The following is a 21,262-nucleotide window of genomic DNA, read 5'->3' on the forward strand; positions in this document are numbered from 1 at the left end:
GGCTGCGAACAAAACGAACGTTGCTTCAAAAATTTCACGACTAAGACAGACAAAACTCCAAACGTTTGAGAGAACGCGTCGCTGACTGAATATGTATATATTTTCGCGTATGAGAATCATTGTATTTAGATCAGATATTCACAAAGTTGGAGTTGGGAACACATCGCACGGTCTTGCTCAGACTCTTGCCATCCTAGAAGGCTCCGGCGAGCTACCTTTGCCAGATGGAGCTAGCCGTGAAAGCGCGGGTATTGTTGGTTCACTCATGATCGCAGTTGGATCTAGTCGACCATCGATGATAGCTTGTAATCGTGTCAAGGGTGGTTCAATGCCGTCCATTAATAGCGCCCACATAGCTTGGAATTCTAAATCCACGTGATTCTTGACTGTTGGATCTGTGCTAAAGTCCCTGTAATGATTGAAAGACGAACGTGATTAGTTGGCAACAAGAAACGCAAACGTTCACCGAATCACGCACAAGTACTCGTCCTCATCATCAGACACGTCTTCCCCTTCGACATTCGAGACTTCTACATCTGCTTTGCCACTGCCTGACTTGGTTTCGACCTTCATCACGATACTGGAGTGCAACACTATCAAGACAAAAAACCGTCAACATCATTCTGTTATAGTGAGTTTAAACACTTTCACTTTGTACCTCCATTGACATCACAATCCTCTCCCAGTTTCAGTATGTCACCATCATGTATTTCGGTCAAAGCAGACTCTTGTGCTTGTGCGCTCAAACGGTGTCCATTCAGAAAAGTACCACTTGAGGATTTCGTGTCTTGAAGATAAACCTATTTGGCAACACGTTGGACTCCCAAATAAAGGCAAGAATCTGACGAATACTATAATACAATACCTTTCCATTCTTAAATTGGATCAGAGCGTGCTGCCTAGATACGACCTTGGCGGGAAAGCGTAGAGCATTCACTGGATTCAGGCCGTCCGTGTTATCAATTTGACGGCCTAGATATATCGGAGCATCTAGCGTGAATACACGTCGTCCCTTGAAGGCTCCGTTTAATGAGATAAAGCTTATCGACGGTGTCTCTAGGAGCGTGACGGATGTCAATGATTTTGCGTTGAAATCACAAAGAGAAAAAGATCAAAATATATACCAGAGTCGGGACTATCTGGCGACGGCGGAGCGTGCGTCTCTATCATATCCAGAGTCACAGACTGCTTCCGTTCGGCCATATTGTGATTTTGTGAATTTAAACCCCAAGAGCAAAGATTGAGGCTCGTTTATAGGGACCTTCGATAGGTTGTAGATTCGGACGACTGTGGATCTAGGAACCGTCCTTCCTCTTCTACTTTTCGAAGCTAAAGACAACGGGTGAGTTCAATTCACTTTTTGCGATTTTCAAGACATTTGGAACGAGTTGCGCAACAAGTGTGAAGGTTTCGTCTATTTCCATATACTTACTAGGCTCATCTATAGTTGAACCTTTAATTGATCATCATGGCAAGTCCACTTTCCTGCCACCTAACTCGACCAAAGGTGAAACATCAACTTATTATTTCTAAATGTCATTGAACAGGCGGCAGCAAGTACAATTCAAATGCAGGATCCAACACTAGAAAGATCCTTTCGAGGACATAAAGATGCAGTCACCGGTGTCGCATTCAAACCATCCATGACTCAATTGGCATCTTCGTCAATGGATCATTCAGTAATGGTTTGGAACTTTAAACCACAACTAAGAGCATTCAGATTCGTCGGGCACAAGGTGAGATCACATTGTACTGAACATACACTAGTTGATGGAAGGTCAACTTTGTCGAGATCTGCTCAGTAAAGGGACAAGAACTAACCTGTTAGACTGTAACGTGGTGGTAGGCAGCTGTAACAAGTGTGGACTTTTCACCAACTGGCCACTTGTTGGCGTCATCGTCTAGAGACAAAACAGTACGACTCTGGACTCCTAATGTGTATGCACTCGCTTGTCGGCTCCGGATCTCAATCACGGTTTTAGCTTACAAACTTTCTACTCTGTAGCAAAGGAGACGTAACTGTATTCAACGCCCATACATCAACCGTCAGAACTGTACAGTTTTCAAGAGATGGAGAGTCGCTACTGACCGCATCAGACGACAAGTCTATCAAGGTATTTCAAGAATTTAGCGCGGAACAAGATGCGTAATAGATTGACGAAATGACCTTCCTCTTCAGATTTGGGCCACGGCTCGCACAAAGTTCCAGTACACTTTGGCCGGTCATCTGAATTGGGTACGAACGGCCAGTTTCTCTCCAGATTCAAGGCTGGTCGTGTCAGGAAGTGACGACAAGACTGTGAAACTGTGGGATTTGAGTTCGAAAATGTGTGTCAAGACATACTGGGATCATACTGGGTGAGTGCGAGTACAATTGCTCGTGTAAGCGCAAACAGCTGAACCTCCACACTCTGTATAGGATGATCTCCTCGGTCGCATTTCACCCTGCTGGAACCATTGTCGCATCAGCGTCAAGCGACAGATCAATCAAATTATTCGATATTCGAACACATAAATTACTTCAGCATTACGGTGATGCACACGCCGGTAGCTCACCAACAACAGAGGGAGGATTATCTGTTGGCGGAGTCAATTCAATTTCGTTTGGTGGTAAAGGAGGGGAGTGGCTGGTCTCTACTGGCATGGACGGTGTAGTCAAGGTAAACTATCGTTGCTGGAGTTTGAAATACAACGACCGTTCACTAATAAGCAACCATGCCTACAGATATGGGATCTGAAAGAGGGACATCTGTTTTACACACTACACGGGCACAAGAATGGGCCTACTACAAGTGCCTCGTTCTCAGCAAATGGTGACTTTTTCGCTACTGGTGGTAGTGATTCGCAAGTTATGGTGTGGAAGAGCAACTTTGATTCAGTCGACGCAGACTTTGCCCTGGATGCCAGAAAAGAAAATGAAGACAATTGTATGTGTGTGCAGCTTTGGATTTTCCCTTCAATGCTGGCAGAAAGAAAAATCGTTGACTCTTCAAACCGTCTTTTAGTGACTTCGAAATCTATGCACGCCAGTTTCGAATTCCCTCATGAATCACATGCGATTCATACAGATCTGTATAATGCACATGGTGCTGCTGGGTCACGAGTCACGGCTGCACCAACCCCTTCAACAGGTCCTAGAGGTGTAACTCACCGAAAGATTCATCCGCAAGCCTCAGCTACGAAATCGAGTAAACAGCCAACATGGGCCGCAACGGACAATCCACAAATAGTTGATGTGGGAGCTTCCATTTTGGCTGAGAAGGTAGAGATCAACTTGCTTTTGCAAATGATGGACGTCGCTGACTCTTGTTTTGTGTCTGCAGGACTTTGGAGATGACGGAGTGCGTTTACCAGGACCACAGCAATCGCCACGACGAGATGCCGGTAATGGAGTCACAGCAAGTGAAGAGAACCGGCAGTACACGACACCTTTAGAAGTGAGAACTATGTCCGATCAAGTTGCTCAAACATTGCAACATTTGGTTCGACAAATGGATGTCTTGACACATACCATGAGCATATTAGAAGTAAGCTTGACATGGTCCCCTGTCTGGGTTTACTTGACTCGGTTAACTTCAAAAGCAAGCGCTAATGTACATTTGGACAATGTCTTCATTAGAGCCGATTAACCATGAATGAAGACAAGACCCTGGACATTGGGAAGAAGATGGACATGATCCTTGCTCGATTAGAAGGACCGTCCATGTCAATACCGTCTCGAGACGAATCACCAAAACCAAAGAGGGATGAGTTTGGAATGCCTGAACATTAAGACTCGTAATGTGTTTGTGTAGATAGTTTTATGTTGTTTACAGCTCTGCAATATATTGTTCTTATTGTTATTATGTTTGGGTAATAAGCTTCTATACGCAATCGGGATTTTAACTCTTGTTTTGCTCGTCGTCAAGCAAGCTTCTTATAACACAGAGTCTTAGAGAAAAGGAGAGAGACGAGAGCGACGTAGCATTTACTGCTTTATTTATACTTTAAAAAGGTGATCATACACTCGATCTATTGCAATCGCTTGAAACCAATCATAGATCTAACATTTCCAAAACACTCGAAAACTCAAACAGTTCGATCAATAGAATAGACATGGAGCGTCAATCAACCATCCGCTCAAGCCTCAACAAGTGGGAACGTAATCAACTCCTCACGGCCTCATCAACCTCCCAAGAACAAGTCGCATCATCAGCATCACCCGACAATGAGGCAACCGAGAAAATCAACCCGTTCACGATGGAATCATTGCAATCAAATACTCGCTTCCGAACAAGATGCAAATATGTTGAATTGAAGCAGGAATTTGACAGAACTGTATGTGTTGGAGGAGGTCGTGAAGCTGATTCTGGATTCTATGGAAGGGTTATTGTGACTTGTGAGCATGCTCAACGAGTCAAATTGGGAAAGATATCTATTGAGATTGTTGGATTTGAAGGTATGCTTTGGTGCTGTGTTAGTGTCGTGCATCATTTGCTGAGAGTGCCTGGTTGCACGTGTGCGATCGTGCTTGTAGCTTTTTGTGTCAACATATGCTTACGCCTTTCTCAACCTCAAATACAAACTAGAAATCATCTCATCGACATCACGTCGCAATCCAACCCGTCGTCCATTCTATTTCGAAAAGGTTGACTTGCAATCAAAAGATCTACCACCATCAGATGCCGTAATCAGTGGTAAAGCGGACGAGGATAGCTGCTGGTTGGCCAGAAAAGGACGTACCGCCTTTGATGTCAAGATCCCAATGACATCTGGCACCAACACGTCAACAAAGCTGAGTGAACGAGGTGGTCCATTGCCATCGTCATTCTGGTCTCGCAAGTTTGGTGGTATTCGATACATTGCTACAACGTATGTTTTGTTGAAAACTCATTCATAGCCCATTCTTGTGTTTCAAAACTCATTAGACATCCTTGTGTCTGGTTTTTTAGCATCGCTGAAGTCAAAGTAAACAACCGAAAACCAATCACTTTGGTCAGTCAACGTGAGATGCAAGTAATCGAATACTCCCCAGCTACCAAAGTCCCTGCCTTCCCATCAAGCATCCCAATGCACTCTCTACTGATGGCATTCGATACAAAGACTGTTGGCAATTGGTACAGGGGCCGGGGTGATGTTACTTTGCAAGCTGAAGTCCATGTACCTGAAGATGGTATGGACGATGCTGTATCTGGAAAGTGCTGGGCTGCTGGAAGTGTCGGGTTTGTTGGTATTGAGGTTGCTAATGACTCGCCCAAGCCTGTATGTACATTGCTTTGATCCTTTTTTTTGCATGGCAGCTTTTATTGCCTTTTGTTTATGATAATTCTCACAATCTTGCTCTATATATAGATCAAGAACTTGTATGTCAGCCTCATTCGACGACTCAAGACCTTCGCAGTGACTGAAGACGGACAATTGTCTCCAGTATCGTTTTCTCGCACGAATGTATACGAAAAAGTCTTTCGTGCTATGCCGTCAAAGGGCAAACAAGATGGCAATATACGCGTTCCTGCTGAAGGTTGGGCTGAAGACGACAGCTCTACCAGTGTGCTAGGATCAGCTGTGCCCAAGAACTTTGTTTGGGATGGTGTTGATTCTGGTGACACTCGACGATTCGTTGTGGATATGGAAATACCAGTAAGTTTTGCAATACAGTAGAGTGCCTTCCTTTCTAAACTTACCAAATTCTTTGCAGTTGTCGATTCGGTCCATTCGATTCGGGATGTTGGTTGATGTATCTTTCTGTCTTCAAGTTGCCATTCATCCAACATACGGGTACGTTTACTGGCCATCGTCCAGAGCACAGACTTAAGTCAATGCAGTTTCTGCTACCCAAAAATTTAACACACAACATGACCTTTAGGCCAAAGATGTCTGTCGAAGTGCCAGTATTGATCTTACACCCAGCATCACTCTATCCCTCATTGCCACCCCTTCGTCTTATCCAAAAGACTCAATCACCGAGCAAAAACTTGGCCATAAACGAATTGCTCGTCCCATCACCAAGCAGTCCAGTCATCCAAACTAAGACTGTTAGTATTGTACCAGAACCAACAATCGCCTTGTCTCCATCACGAACCGCTGTACAAAACCATGAACACGAACTTGAAACGGCTGGTATGGCCAAAGAATCCGGATACACATTATTGGGTGATGACGAAGACGACGATGCCATAGCACCCATAACGGTCGAGAAGCCAGCGACTACATTGGAACGTGCATTCGGTAGTGCTCGATCCATCAGTATCACTGGTAAAGAGGCAGGCTACCACAGGAAATCACGAGCAAATGCTCCTGCCTTTGCCATCAAGTCTATTGTCGCCAACTCTGGAAGCAATAATACAGCACCCGCTGCTGAAAAGACAACAACCGATGAAGAGTACAGGAAACGTGTTCAAGAAATGCTTACTCTTGCACCATCTGAAGGCTTGAATGACGATGTATCAACCACTATCGATCAGATGTTTAGAGCTACAGTCGACACGCTGTAACCTAGAAACGTAAAAGGCTCGAAGATTTAGGCAGTGAATGCAATTTGTTTGGTAATGTTGATCGCCTTTTTTGTTCCCTCTTTAATACAATGACTTCAAATACGGAATTGTTTAAATATATGAGAATCTGGATTTGAAGCGTTTCAGCTCCCCTCCAAGTCGACTGGTGCGTTTTGTGAGCGCATTCCGAAGTTCAACAACTATGAAGTGGTCTTCCAAGCCAACTCTTCCAGACAAACGCAAAGATGCTAGCGTGCTGAATTCAATTCTATAGCTCAGCGATATCGATATCGGTAAAGTTCAATAGTGCAAAGAAAGCAATGACCTGGCGAGCAGAACTCGCACTATACCAATCGAGGACGTGATTTGAGGTGTTTGTGCCTTATGCGATCGCTCTCTGATACCGCGGAATTGATGTTTACTGATAGTTTTACTAGTAGTCTTCCATTTCTAGACACGTTTCTCTTTCTGTAGAGTCTTGAACTGCTGCAAAACTCCAACATCATTTGATTAAATTGAAGGATGCCAGGGTCTGGGAACATTGCAAATAAAGGGCAGCTTCAAGGCTTTGTAAACTATACGCTGTGCCTGCTCTGTACACGTTAATGGAAAATATCAGATCTTCAGGATGAGGTGAGATTGGTGACCTTAAAAGTTAATGCCCACTTAAAACTCACAAGAACGGTCTACAGATCCTGATTTTGGAACGTGTATGACTTGCGAATCTGTAGCAACCTGGAGACGAATCGCCCCTGGCGCAGCTTTGGACACTTTGATGCTTCCACCTGGCACTAAACAGTGTAATGGCTGCAATTCTACTTCAACATTGTACAAAAGAAATAGAAACACGACAAAGTTTCCAGTATGTTTGTATCTGCATTTTCGTCGCTTTGAGCTGCTTACGAAGTCCTGGACCAGGTCATTTATGTGATCGACCATGTATGAAGGAAGCTCTGAACGTAAAAAGGTAGAAGAATGTCGTTATGTATTATTTGCAACGAAAGACAGCCAAAGTACAAGTGTCCAGCATGTAGAGCGCCCTTGTAAGTCCCTGATACATCCTCCTTTTGAGCGTATAGAGAAGCATGCTTATAAACCAACATCCACAATAATAGCTGTTCTGCTAATTGCAGCAAGAAGCATAAAGGCAAGCATGTAGCAGCTGTTTTAACTGCTCACAACGAGACTACTTACTCGTGTTTCAATTAGAAACCAACTGTGCTGCTCTCCCAGCTTCTACAGCAACATCAAGTAAGTTTTTTTCTTGTTGGTCCAACCCAGTCGATCTGATCTGCTTGATATGTACGATCAGTCGTCGCTGATTTCGATTACAATCTAGGTTCGTCAATTGCAGTATTGCCTACACCTCGTCTGGACGCTTTATATTCCGAAGTCAAGCAAGGGGAGCTCACACCTCAACAGTTACAACGACTTTGTAAGCTTAGCATTAAGAGATTGTCATTCGGCTTTATGCATCGAGCTAAATCTATATCTACTCCCAATTCATAGCCTCATCGGATGAAATCACTGAATTGCTAAAAGATCGTCAACTACGAGCTGCTTTACAAGAAATCAACGCCTCACCACATCCGGAACTCGAACTACAGAAAGCGCTGACTCATCTTCCAAAGTTTCAAGAGTTTGCCAGCTCTTGCTTGGAAATTGTCGACGTTTCTTCTATGGACAGGAGATGATGGAGGTGTAGACTGTGGTGGAAAGCAATCTTTATATGTAAATACTGCGAACAGGTCACGTAAATATTCAATATCTAAGTTAATGTCACTCCAATCGCTTTTGTGTCTAGTACACCCAAGGTTTTTTTTTGCCAAATTTATTTCAGAAGCTCCATGGATGGACCAACAACGTTCTCAGACGATGGACGAGCAGTCATCGAGCGCGTTCTCGCATCAGAAGCATCGTTACAATCGTCCAATACAGAAGCTGCTCAGGTCTGTAAGCTTTATCAAGTCGAACGGACCATTGAGCTAGGGCGTCAACATGGATTCAAAAGCGTAAGTCTTTTCATCAAAGCAGATGGCATCGTCGATTCCATATTCATTCAAATTAATCATCCATCTAATCCAAGACCTTTAGATTGCTTTACAGTTCCCTGATGAATTGCTGAATGTTTCAACATTGATCGCAAATCATCTTCGACGAGCACTCGGTCGAGATGTGTTTATTCTGGCCGATACATCTTATGGAAGGTATGGTAAATGGAATCTGAACTTTCTTTGGACACAAAAGTTATGGATGCATCGTTGACTTCCTTTTTTAACCCCCAAAAAAAGCTGCTGCGTCGATGAAGTGGCAGCTGAACATGCTTCTGCTGATTTTGTGGTTCATTACGGAAGAGCTTGTTTAAGCCCGTAAGTAAATATCCTGTAGACGCTCTGTAAGTCGGCAAGCCTAAGTTTGCTGCATTGACTCATAGAACAAGGAGGCTGCCAGTTCAATACGCATTTGGACAAGCCACAATTAATCTGGACAATGTAGTGGAGAAGCTTGATGAAGTGTTTCAGGGTCATTCAGACAAGCATGTACTGCTTATGTACGATGTGGTATATGCATACTGCATTGGTAACTGTGTTTTTACGCTGGCCGCTCTTTTTTTGCGTCACTAATACCTCTACTACAATCAGATTCGTTAAGGAGTCGACTCTCTGGCAAAGATTGGCCAAATCTAGTCATATCAACCGTCGACTCTGAACGGTTGACCAATGATACAAATGTACAGAGTGGCAGGCAGTACACTCTGACTAAGGGAACAAGCAGCAATGATTATACCCTGTTTTATATCGGTGGCGAGAGTTTGACTCTGACCAATATCATTATAACGCATCCTTCCTGTCCAGTAAGCTTTCCCCAAACTTTTCTTCCAGTCCGAAAAAAACCAATCGTTTCATTTAGGTGATTGCATACAATCCTGATACCCAACAATGTCAACCTCAGTCCTCTCAAGTCAATCGCTTATTGAATCGAAGGTTTCATTTTAAAGTTTACCAACGCGAATATTTCGAGTCCCCTGTTTTAAGACCTGCATTCGTGACTAGGTATTTCATGTTGCAAAAGGCTAAAGATGCAGACGTGTTTGGAATTGTAGTTGGAACACTTGGAGTTGGTGAGCATCGCATGATGGTTTTTTTTTTTTGGCTGAAGGGAGACTGGTCATCACTTTGGAAGGATGAATTGTCGAAATAATAGGAATTGCCGTCCGATAGCTTATTAAGAGATGTGTCTCTTGCACCGATGACGATGAAAAAGACTCACTGACCCCATCTGAGACCAGTCTCCCTCCGACCATTCACTGTGATCGAATTGCACTGTTTTATGGCCATGTATGTGGCTAACACCTGTCCTTTTGATACTCTAGCATCTTATTTGCCAGTCATCGACCATCTCAAATCGCTCATTGCTTCGAGATCAAAGAAGTCATATACGCTGGCTGTTGGCAAGCCGAATCCAGCGAAACTGGGGAATTTCATGGAAATTGAATGTTTCGTCTTGGTAGCATGCCCTGAAAACTCATTGATTGATTCGAAAGAGTTTTTGAGACCTATAGTCACACCCTTTGAGCTGGAGTTGGCTTTAACGAGTAGTGAAGAATGGGTTGGACGGGATTTAGCATATGTCACGGATCTGGAAGTGATGAGGGAGCGACTAGAACAGGATTTGACTGTCGCGAAGGATACCAATGGTGGTGGTGATGAAGTACGAGAGGATGATGATGGCGAAGGTGGTGCTGCTCCTCACTTTTCGCTTGTTACTGGTAAGTACAAGCAAGCTAAAACATATATTGCTTCATCATCACATCAGCCAGCCAAAGATGGTGCAGTGGACGATGATTCTACTATGGTGTTGAGGAATCAGAATACGGCCTTGACCGTCAATTCTGGAAGTAGTGCTGCTGTAGAGTATCTACAGCAACGGACGTATCAAGGATTGGATGCTCGTATAGGGCAGACTGAAGCAGGAGATGTGATTGAAGGGCGGTCTGGAATAGCGAGAGGGTATGTGGGCGAAGCTGAAAAATTGGAGCACTGATATATATCATAGTGGCATAGTTGTAAATAAAGCATAGAGTCTAATTTAAAAATCACGAGGCAGTTCGAGAATCACGTCGAAAATCACGTCCAATGGACAGAGCTTTCCAGGGTTGGTGTTCGCATCCAAACCCCTAATCGCGTTACATCACACGACAGGAGTGAGGCAAGTTTTCGTTCGAGGACTTCATCAAGTGTGGATACTTGAAACTAATACGATTCATATAGGATCAAGAAATGAAGTGGAAGGACCACCTGTAAAACAACCATGCCATCGCAAACGCTAGCATCAACGCAACCAGCTTCATTCTCATCATCAAACATCAAGTTCTATCTCGAATACGTGCTCTTTCTATATACATATCTAATAGCCATGCTGACATGGAAGGGCCCCAAACGGCGTCCTTCTTCAAGACTAAACGGAACACCCACTCCATCATCATCATCAACTTCATCACCAAAAGCCCTTCGAAGGTCTAAACGATTAAAGTCAGCTTCAACCGATGAATCCGATTCAGCAGCATCGGATTCAAGTATATCTAGAATGAGTAGTAGCAGTAATGGTCATACTCCGCGAATACGGAAGAGTTTGAGGAGTAGTGTTACTCCTGACCGTAGGATAAAGACTCTGGTCCTGGATTTAGACGAGACGTTGATCCATTCCACGTCTAGAGGGTCTAGGAATCATGATCATATGATTGAGGTGTTGGTTGACAAACATGTATGTGCACAACTGTTTGATATTTTGGCTTTACGTTTTGCTTACACTTTTGTTTTCTCATTAGGTTTGTTTGTATTATGTATATAAGAGGCCTCATGTCGACCTGTTTCTACAACGGGTATGGTTGGAAGCTAGATTCTTTCTCTCCTATAGTGGATGCAAATGACAGATTTCTTTTGCAATCCTCAATAGGTCTCTCAATGGTATCATCTAGTAATCTTCACAGCTTCAATGCCGGAATATGCCGATCCGGTCATTGACTATCTAGACAAGTCACGAACACTAATATCAAGACGATTTTTTCGTTCAGTAAGTTTTCCTGAGCACTCCACCATCACTAGCTCTTCTCTCACTGAACTTTGTTGTTCCCTACTATAGGCATGCACTCAAAACAACGGAATATACCTGAAACCTCTACATGTCATTGAACCAGACTTGTCTCAGGTCTGTCTGCTTGACAACTCGCCAATGTCGTATGCAGATCATCCAGACAATGCCATACCGATTGAAAGCTGGATTAATGATCCTCATGATGAGGCATTGCTGGACTTGTTACCCTTTTTGGACGCTTTGCGATTTACGGACGATGTTAGGACAGTCTTGTCGTTGAGAGTATGAGAGTGCTCGTCTGTTTATTGGTTTCTCTGTTGATTCGCACGAAAACAAACATCAGTCACATCAATAGTAAGCATATTTCAAAAACACAACATGTAGCATCATAGTATGCGTCTCTTTAATTTCAATGCCTTCAATACTTTATGGTCTACTATACAAATTTCGTTTGATCGTGATTATGGTCATATTATCTCATTGTTTTGTGTATGATTCTAATGAACGTCATCATAGTGACAAGTAGATGAAAGCGGGTTGAAGAAGTCTTTTACGAGGAGATGGCGAGTTACTCATTCGCGGTGGAGATGGTGGCCAAGAGGCCCGGGGTTTCGGTTGTGGTGATAGTATGTCGCAGATTGGTTGTGGTGATAGTATGACAACGATCTACGCCAATTGGTAGGGATACATTCAAAGATGGCGAAGAGAATTTAATTTGGCAGGCGAAGCTTCTTCCATTTTATAGTATCCATTATTCCTTTGTGTCTTCGATCTACTCGGATGCTACATCAATGATGCACAATCAAGAAAGCTTCATGCAGAGAGGCAAGACAGAAATACTAAACCGGAATTCTATACAAGTGCAGAACCTCACCTCGAGCCTACAATAGGATAGACTGCAAGTAACAATAAGTTGATGTGAAACACCGGACGACGTCTAGATCAATGCTCGACTTACTAAATTGTGGGAAATCACATTTTCAGGTATCAAGCATTGCATATACTGACTCTTTCACGTGGAAAGATTGTGTTTCACGCTACGACACGTTGGGGTTGATGTTGCTTCAAGTTGCAAGCGATTAGGAATTTACGGAGACAGTGCCAACCTCCGGGATATGATTTCGAACCATGATTCGCCAGGATGATTCGAACGGTCGAGCCGCAATAGTCGGCAGTCGGCAGGGATATTTGTCAAACAAAACATGATTACACGACACCTTCCCTTATGTGCTAAATTCAATACCTATATATTTTCTTCATTTCTACTATACAAAAAGGGTTTGTTTGGGCAAGATTATTGTCATCATAAGACCGGCTTTCTACTAACAAGAATGTTTACACCAAACCAAATGTGTCCTGTGTGTGTTTATGCTTTATGTGTTTCCTTTTTGTCTGCTCCATTAAAGCCCGAGTTCCTTCAAATGTGAGTGATGGTTTGTTTTTTCTAGTATTACGTTGTTGATGGTTGTTTGTTGTTACGGTTACGGTTGTTTCCTTCCTAAAAGATTTCTCAAAACACTTGTTTTTAACTACTTGGATTTTTTTGCTTTTTCTTAGTTGAGGCATGTTGCAATGAGGGTTGGTAGAGGATTAGCACAAATCACTAAAAGAGGATACAGTGATGAGGTTAGACACGGAGATCCAGACTGTGTATGAGAGCTTATAGAACTACAGCATGTGGTGTCAAGCTTACCATGATGATGGAAGGCTCGGCAATGTTGGAGCTCACAGACTTGTGTGGGAGAATGGATCCACCATTGATGTAAATCTAGAAATAAGAAAGGGTGAGTTCAACGTTTCTATGGATTGTATCAAAGACAAGACTTACTTCATCAGCAACATGGACGTCATCACCAAGGACAGATACACCTTCCAAACGGGCCCATCTGCCTACAGTAGAGTGCCATCCAATAATAGTGTCCTTGACCCAAGAGTGGTCCTTGACAACCGATGATTCAAGTACAACAGTACGAGCCAATCTGACACCATCACCAACAACCACATTGGGGCCGATAGTAACATTAGGTCCAATCTTACAGTCTTTACCGATTTTGGCCGAGGGATCAATCAAGACATGACCAACAATGTGAGGGCCAGTAGCCAACAATTGCGGTTGTTTCTTGTTGAGAGAAGTCAAGTAGAGACCAGTACCCAACAAGAAGTCTCTTGGTTGTCCAACGTCCATCCAGAATCCAGGCAAGTCCATAGCGTGTAGCTGGTTGACCTTGGCCATGGCGGGGAAGATTTCCTTTTCGATTGATGTAGGGACTGGTTGAATACGTTTTAACATTGAGGGGCTAAACATGTATAATCCGGCATTGATCTTGTTTGATACGAATTCCTGTGGTTTTTCTACGAATCGTTCAATGTTTGTGGTGTTTGGCTTGTTGACTACTACACCATATTTGGATGGTTCGTCGACTTTGGTTACTAGGATGGTACCCTCGTTGCCGTGTGCTTTGTGGAAGGCCAGCATTTCAGCAAAGGGGAAGTCACAGATTACATCAGAGTTGAGGACAAAGAATGGGTCGTCGTCCTTGCCCAATACATCCTTTGCCAATGCCAATGGACCAGCTATATGAATGAAGTGGGGAGAGAAGAAATGAGTTTCGGATGTACAGGGAATGCCATGTAGATAATTATACGAGTTCAAAGCAACGTGAAAGCGAGAGGGATCTTACCTGTACCCAATGGTTCAGACTCGACAGAGAAGTGGATCTTGACACCTAATTCTTGCTCATACTTCTTCATAAAGTTGACCATGATTTCAGGACGGTAATTGACAGCCAAGACGATATCAGTGACACCACACTACAAGTTGTAAGTACAATGTTAGTGCACCCATGTCACAACACCTTAAATTGCAGTGGCGTAAAAAAGCATCAGCGTGGTGGCACTCGGTCCAGCGGCAAAGCAAGATGTTTGAATAGCAAGGATTGATTTACAAGTAGATCCAGAAAAGATCCATTACCTTGACCAAGGCTTCTATCTGATGCAAAATCATTGGGCGGTTTGCGAATTCGACCAATGGTTTGGGGAGGGTAAGAGTTAATGGCCTGAGACGAGTACCGAAGCCTAGCAATATGCGAGATGTACATGTTAGTACATAGAAGTACAGTTCACATTACACGAATTCCATATGGGCCACAAGTCCGCCACCACCATTGCAATAGAGTTGCTTCATGATTTAAGCTCGCAATACAGGGTGGACTTACCTCCGACGAGAATTAAAGCCTTCATGATTATGTACTGATGTAAGGAGATATGCTAGGTACTAGATTATATTAAGTTATCTGCTGTGTGGGTGGAGTCGTTTGCGTTTTCACAAATTTAAGACTTGTGCTTGGCTGAGAAGTAGCGATTGGCAGAAGGAGGGAAAGGACAAAAGGGTCTATGAAAATGAAGTCCGAAGATGAATGAAAGGTTGCTGATAAGAGCCTCCACTACTATCTCTCGCCTTTATCGATCCTCTGCTCCAAAAAACGATCAACGGTTGTTTGTTTTGCTAGTGTCATCATTCCACGTTGTGGCCTACCACACCGTCAACCGCATAGGTCGAATCAGCGTATATATGCGCATAGTGTAACTTTGCAAAAGCTGGTGGTTTACAATTCAGTGTCGCGGCAGTTCGCTCAAACTTCCATTTCCAACCACCAAACCATCTTGCTCACAAAAGCTCCTGATCATGTCAAAAGTGCCAGAATTCACTCAATATAAGACTTCTTTTATTTTGCTTTTATAACGAAACTGGCTTTAGCCTTTGAATAACACGACATTTTGAAAAGCAACTTTAGATCTCATAGTTGAGACTAATTTCAATCAGATGTTCACGCGGGACACCGAAGGCAACATATTTCTTGGTGCTTGATCTTAAAAGAATACGAATATGTGAGTTCTTGGTATGAAACCTTTTTTAAATCCTCCAACAATAAATTTACCGAATAAAGTTGAAGATACGCAAGCCCAAAGCACGCATAAATGAAGTGCCTTCCTTGGTGTTGAGATATGTATGACCTACACAATAGCTGACACCACTACAGAAATGAAGGTATTAGAACAACACGAGAATCACAGATGACAGACGTTGAAGCTGAAAGTGAATAATATCGTAACAAACTCTCACTTACCGAGCTTCAGCAGCATGAACCAAGGCAGCAGCAGATTCACCATCACTACGCTTCAACAAGTCAGACAATCGGAGAGCCAATGCTTCAATCAAGGCATGAGAAGAGGAAGGTGCTTCATAGTCATTATATCCTTGACGAACAATGCATCGAAAGATACGTGGATCTGCTGATTGAAACCAAACAAATCGTTCTTCAAGTGGTACGGATGGGACGGACAGCTGACGGACATGTAAAAAGATGACAATCTCATGTACTGCCTTGAAAGTGCGAGTACTATAGGGAAAAGCGTTGGTTATTTTTCAGAGTGGAAAACTCTTTCGATCAAGACAAGAAACAATTGAGACACATACAAGCTGGCCCAAAGGGGGGGCACGGCAAGACCAGACTCGTCAAAGAAGACTCCGATACCATAGATCGTGGTGAATGGTTCTCCATCACTGCCAGACAATACACCCGAAGCCAGTTTTGATACATCAGCAAAGTAATCTGACGTAGGAATCACATCTCGTTTAACCACATCTTCGACTTTGGCATCATCCATAGCAGCTTCGGCCTTCCATTGCTGTTCCTTGCCCCCTATAGATTGAATGAAGTATAGTGAGTTTAACTGAGGAATTGAATGACCAGTGAAGAGACTTCGGAAACATTTAAACTGCTCACAATGATAGAGCATCATCAGCGAGGCCAAGAGGACAGCAAGCGTGATGGTAAACCAGCCTCCAGAGACAAATTTGGTCATGGTAGCGGTTAGGTATGCCATGTCGATGGTGCCAAAGACCAAGAAGAAGAGGCAACTGAGCACGATATTCCATCTGGAAACAGAATAGCGAGTTAGAATTGATGGTCTTGTTTCTACCCCATAAGTACGAAACCGGGCGCTGATTTTACCTCCAGACTGTAATAGAGACAATGGTAACAAAGACAGTTGTGATAAAACTGACTAGTACAACACATGCACCATATGCCAAACCCAAGGAAGTAGTATTGTTGAATGCTACAGTTACTCCCACTGTAGTTAGAAAAAACAATTGGTCAGATCACCGGAACGCCTGTTTTCAGCGAATTGCTTAATAACATACCAGTTCCAATCATAAGCAACCAATTGGCCACAGGAATATAAATCTGCCCATAAAACTTGGTACTAGTGTGGATGATCTTGAGAGGGGGAAAGTTCCACAGGGACATTGCTTGAGACAAGATCGAGAAACAACCAGTAATCATAGCTTGAGACGCGACTATCGTAGCTGCGATTGCCAACACAAAAGACGGCCAGAATAAATTTGAGGGCACACTGTTGAAGAAAGGGTTTCCATAGTCCTGAGGATTATTGGACAAGTAGGCTGCTTGACCGATATAAGCAACCTATAATATTCACTTGGTGGTTAGGATCCAAATATTTTAAAGTAGCTAGAATGTTGTTGCTGAACATACCACCAAGCACGGATAAGCAAAGAAGAGCCAAGAGAGTTGAATTGCACTCTTCGAGAAGTGTCCCAAATCTATGGTTTTCAAATGTTAATATCAAGTGAACATGATGTAGCAATGCTTGAACAGACGAGTGGAACGAAGCTCACCAGCAAACAGTGCTTCAACACCCGTGAACGCCAAGAGGATTCCACCGAGACTAAGCCATCCATCTGTTCCCTTGGTAGCGAACCAGTAGTAAATCCAGTATGGGGAGAATGCCTGTAAGATGGATGTATCGAATACAGCAATCTGCCAGATGCCGAGGCAAAGGTTGTAAAGCAACCAGACAAAGACGACCGGTGCAAAGGAAAAGCCGATCTTTGAGGTTCCGAATGGCTGGACTACAAACAAGAGGACCAAGATACCAGCAGTGATACCGACTACGCCATTCTGTTATTTCAATCAAAGCGTTAGAAATGTGTAATTTCCAAGAAGGAAGCCAACTGTATTCTGTACCTGGGGAAAGTCAGGAAATGGACTTTGAAGACCTTGAATGGAACCCAGTACAGATTGAGCTGGTGTGAGAATTCCATCAGCGAGTACAAAGCAAACGCCCAAGACCGAGAGTACAAAGAGACCACCTAGAAGCGATTCCTTTTTAGATCTTGTGGCTATGATCCAATGTTAAGATAACGAACGTACGTTTGGCAATCTCTGAGGTTTCAAGTCCCATACGAACAGCTCTGTTGGCGCGTCCAATCTGCTCAGTATCGTATCGTTGAAGACGAACAGATACTTGTTTTGGATCACGCCAAGTAATGTTCATGTATCTCGAGAGCAACGAGTATACAGCGAATGTTCCTCCTTCGCCATTATCATCAGCTGAAAGGATACATCGTAGTTAGACACCCATCGGACAATAAAACATAATGATGTGGCAAACTCACCGCTCAAGACAAAGGTAACGTATTTCAACGATACGACAAAAGTCAATGTCCAGATGATGAGTGAAAGAGCACCCAAGAGCTCCTCTCTTGAAGGCGGAGCAGCGAAGGTAGACGAGTAGACGTATCTAACCAGAACTGTGAGAAACACTAGATGACGTGAATCAAACAGCAATTGACAATAGGTACAGTGGAGATGTTCCGATGTCGCCTGTAATCAAGACGATGAGAATTTTCAGCATGTGGGGCTTTGAAAAGAAATCAACTTTCGATCAAAAAACAATACGGACCATAGATGACACCAATAGATTGGAAGGCCAAGATAAAAGTAGTCATAGTATTGTACTTGTTGCCATGTCCCAGAGTTCCCAAGCCTTCCAAGTACTTGGCAGCATCTGTCCCAAATTGGTTATGGACGTTTGTAGTGGCATTGAAGCTCGTGTTGGTAGATACTCGAGACATTCTTCGGCCTCCGAGATCAGCAAATGCACCACCACCATCAGCAGCTTCCTTCTTGGTATCTTCGTGGAATCTGAATGAGCGCATGGTTGTTTGAGTGGCAGGATGTTCCACGAAGTTGGCAGTTTGAGCATCTGATAATGGAATATCGCTCATGGTGTTGATTTAATGTTAGCTAATAATGTTATGGTAGAAGGTTGGTTGATACGATGTGCTGCTAGTAGGTGAACTAGATGAGGGTGGCAGTGATGAATGTTAGAGATATGTATTTCGAATAAAGGACCAGCGGTATAAGTAAATCTAGCGTCGCTTACATGGTGGGAGTTAATTGTCATATACTAACTGCCATTTAAACTGTTCCTTTGACTGCGTTTTTTGGTTTTTCAGTGTGAGTGAATTTGTGTGCTTTTTATAGTTTGGAACAGGAGAGGAATTTTCAGTGAGCCCTGGGGAAGGGAGCAAAAACGTTTTGTTGATTGGGTACAAACTGGTTTGGCAGTAAGAATTTGCTATGGGGTCCAGTAAGGAATCACTCGAAATCTGACTTCGCTGGAAATAATGTAGAATGCGTCTAGCTCCAACCCCACCGCTTGGAATGGAATTGTACCAACTGAGCGTCATTTCATACGTGTAATCTGTGCTTTTGACCGTTCCTATACCGTCAACTTGTAAGGAATTCTGTAAGCTTGGTATTTGCATGACCTCGCACTTTGCAACAATTAAGCAAGCCATGATATACGTTCAGACAACTTTTAGAATATTACCACACTATCTCTATTAGCACTGTACGTCGAAACTTGAACCAACAGTTCGTACATCTCTCATCCTCGTGCCTTCAATCCCGTTCAAACCATGCACTTTTTCCAAAAACATCAAGAGTTGAGCAAAAAAGATCTACTGATCGTATACCAGTCGAAATCGTGGAAACGATCCTCTTCTCATACGACATTATTCCGCCAAAACAGCTCTTTAAACTTCGAGGATTGAACAGACCTTCAAAGAACTATTCGAACGTACAGTCTTTCGAGCTGAACTACGTCTTGTAGTCACTGAGTCTATTTATGACGAGGAATTCTTCATGAGATAGAGGTATGTTGGCTGTGGAGTCGACAGGGAGCGCAACATTTGACATTCTTGTCGTGTTAGCGAACTTGACGCACGCCTAACTCATCTGGTGCTTTAAAACAGATGGACGGTAACAGTAGTGTAGACGTAATGCCACTGTCGCAATGGAAGCCAGGACGCATCGGTCTACAGGTTTGTTGGAAGTGTGTCGCGGTCACCCATACCTTCGAGTCTATACCGAGGTGATCGAAAACAGCGAATATCGTTCCCGGCGATGGATTTTGGCCTGATAAAGCTGATTAATATATTACTTTCGCTGAAGGACAAAGGATGTCTGCTTCTGATGACGATGACGACGATTGGACTTCTGACTCTGATAATGATAATACGAATAGTGTATGGAACGAGTCAGAGTCAGAATATCAGTTTCAGCGTTTCAATGTCGATTAAATACAGGCCAGGCCAAGTGTAGACGAAAGCTCAAGTTTGCAAACATTGCAAATTTCGTATACTTCTGAAGCAAAGTGTGGGATCCCCTTGTCAACTCAGTTCAGTCTCACGCTTGCAATTGCTAAAGTCGCATCATGCTTTAGATCATGCCAATTCACTTGGAGAAGTTTATCTCTTGCATTGCAGACTTGGTCAAGTCAATGCCCGATATATCAAACATGAGGCTCTCACTTCATCTAGATCGTGAGACATCAACCGAAGGCATGCTCGTCCTTCTGGCCGAGCTGCCCAGCTTGAAGTCCCTTGCTATGGACCTAGACACTGAACCAGACGAAAACTGCATTGGCTTTCTCCAACATCCAGACGTAAAGAGCCTCACAATATCTCGTACTAAAGAAACAGAACGAATGCCCGTCTCGGCTTTAAGTCTCTTACCGCAAAGTCTCGAAAGTCTCTGTATAAAAGGTCTCCTCAAGTTGTATGAGAATGGTCGACTCTTTGGAGCTATTACGAATATATGGCGGGAACTGTCTCGATTTCATCACTTGAAACTCTTGTTTGCTAAGAAAATCGTGTATGATCGACCCCATAACTTGTCAACAGGTCGACTACCACCACTTGTCGACATTGGTATTAGTAAACTCTAGTAGTGCCTTCTTTGTGTCGCATTGGTGTATGCAACTATCCTCACTGACTGTGAGATACAAGGCACTAAAATGGAGCCATCTCGTCGCTTTGAAAGATCATATATGTAAACTACCAAATCTCCACGAGTCACTATCATAATCAGTGGGGTCGATGCAGTGGATCCCGAAAAGAAGATAACGTCGAAGGTCTTGCATACTACCTGGATCAAAGACGGGTTTCGAGGTCTATCTGCCCGTGTTGGCGTGTCTGGATCAAAACTACGAAAGCTAGAGGTTCGTATTGATGAGGAGCACTTGGATACCACTTATACTAAAGCAGTGCACGATTGGTTGAGCGTAATGTTGGGACAGTTTATGATTAGTCGTAGTATTACTGAAAGTGTTTTTTGGCGTGTGGAGGCTCCTGAACGTATAGTTTTGGGCTCAGATCTGATGCTGAATCTTACGATTCTATAAGTGGCTGTGATTTTCATGAAATCGGAGTCAGACTCCGATTTCAACAACTGAACTTTGATCTTGGTCAAACTCGATGAAGCACTGTTGCTACGCAGAAGCTCGATATTGCAAATAGCCTCGCGACATGAATATGTAGATTT

At 43.3% G+C, this 21,262-nt stretch overlaps 6 protein-coding genes across 6 annotated transcripts; 4 read left to right on the forward strand and 2 right to left on the reverse strand.

The window, feature by feature from the left end:
* Window positions 1–177: 177 nt before the first annotated feature.
* On the reverse strand, window positions 178–1,203 carry SmJEL517_g06015 (uncharacterized protein; the record flags this gene model as incomplete). The annotated part of the gene is made up of 5 exons (XM_031171941.1): window positions 178–409; window positions 479–593; window positions 659–800; window positions 866–1,056; window positions 1,125–1,203. The coding sequence occupies 5 exons, from the start codon at window positions 1,201–1,203 to the stop codon at window positions 178–180; spliced, it is 759 nt and encodes a 252-aa protein (XP_031022085.1).
* Window positions 1,204–1,568: 365 nt separating this feature from the next.
* On the forward strand, window positions 1,569–3,772 carry SmJEL517_g06016 (uncharacterized protein; the record flags this gene model as incomplete). Its single annotated transcript, XM_031171942.1, has 9 exons — window positions 1,569–1,736; window positions 1,847–1,938; window positions 2,006–2,114; window positions 2,180–2,358; window positions 2,420–2,660; window positions 2,726–2,927; window positions 3,006–3,262; window positions 3,324–3,527; window positions 3,620–3,772. The coding sequence occupies 9 exons, from the start codon at window positions 1,569–1,571 to the stop codon at window positions 3,770–3,772; spliced, it is 1,605 nt and encodes a 534-aa protein (XP_031022083.1).
* Window positions 3,773–4,095: 323 nt separating this feature from the next.
* SmJEL517_g06017 (uncharacterized protein) lies at window positions 4,096–6,473 on the forward strand (the record flags this gene model as incomplete). Its single annotated transcript, XM_031171943.1, has 6 exons — window positions 4,096–4,438; window positions 4,569–4,851; window positions 4,932–5,241; window positions 5,332–5,619; window positions 5,678–5,757; window positions 5,846–6,473. The coding sequence occupies 6 exons, from the start codon at window positions 4,096–4,098 to the stop codon at window positions 6,471–6,473; spliced, it is 1,932 nt and encodes a 643-aa protein (XP_031022084.1).
* Window positions 6,474–8,320: 1,847 nt separating this feature from the next.
* SmJEL517_g06018 (uncharacterized protein) lies at window positions 8,321–10,517 on the forward strand (the record flags this gene model as incomplete). Its single annotated transcript, XM_031171944.1, has 7 exons — window positions 8,321–8,485; window positions 8,568–8,680; window positions 8,765–8,842; window positions 8,908–9,053; window positions 9,116–9,327; window positions 9,384–9,594; window positions 9,847–10,517. 7 exons carry the CDS (start codon window positions 8,321–8,323, stop codon window positions 10,515–10,517), a joined length of 1,596 nt encoding a protein of 531 aa, XP_031022072.1.
* Window positions 10,518–10,784: 267 nt separating this feature from the next.
* On the forward strand, window positions 10,785–11,855 carry SmJEL517_g06019 (uncharacterized protein; the record flags this gene model as incomplete). The annotated part of the gene is made up of 4 exons (XM_031171945.1): window positions 10,785–11,237; window positions 11,302–11,355; window positions 11,430–11,546; window positions 11,616–11,855. The coding sequence occupies 4 exons, from the start codon at window positions 10,785–10,787 to the stop codon at window positions 11,853–11,855; spliced, it is 864 nt and encodes a 287-aa protein (XP_031022073.1).
* Window positions 11,856–13,167: 1,312 nt separating this feature from the next.
* Window positions 13,168–14,807, reverse strand: SmJEL517_g06020 (uncharacterized protein; the record flags this gene model as incomplete). The annotated part of the gene is made up of 6 exons (XM_031171946.1): window positions 13,168–13,170; window positions 13,261–13,335; window positions 13,396–14,141; window positions 14,249–14,378; window positions 14,539–14,642; window positions 14,783–14,807. 6 exons carry the CDS (start codon window positions 14,805–14,807, stop codon window positions 13,168–13,170), a joined length of 1,083 nt encoding a protein of 360 aa, XP_031022075.1.
* Between the last annotated feature and the right edge of the window lie 6,455 nt (window positions 14,808–21,262).

The sequence above is a fragment of the Synchytrium microbalum genome (assembly GCF_006535985.1).
Source record: "Synchytrium microbalum strain JEL517 chromosome Unknown SmJEL517_scf0071, whole genome shotgun sequence".
Taxonomy (NCBI): Eukaryota; Fungi; Chytridiomycota; class Chytridiomycetes; order Synchytriales; family Synchytriaceae; genus Synchytrium; species Synchytrium microbalum.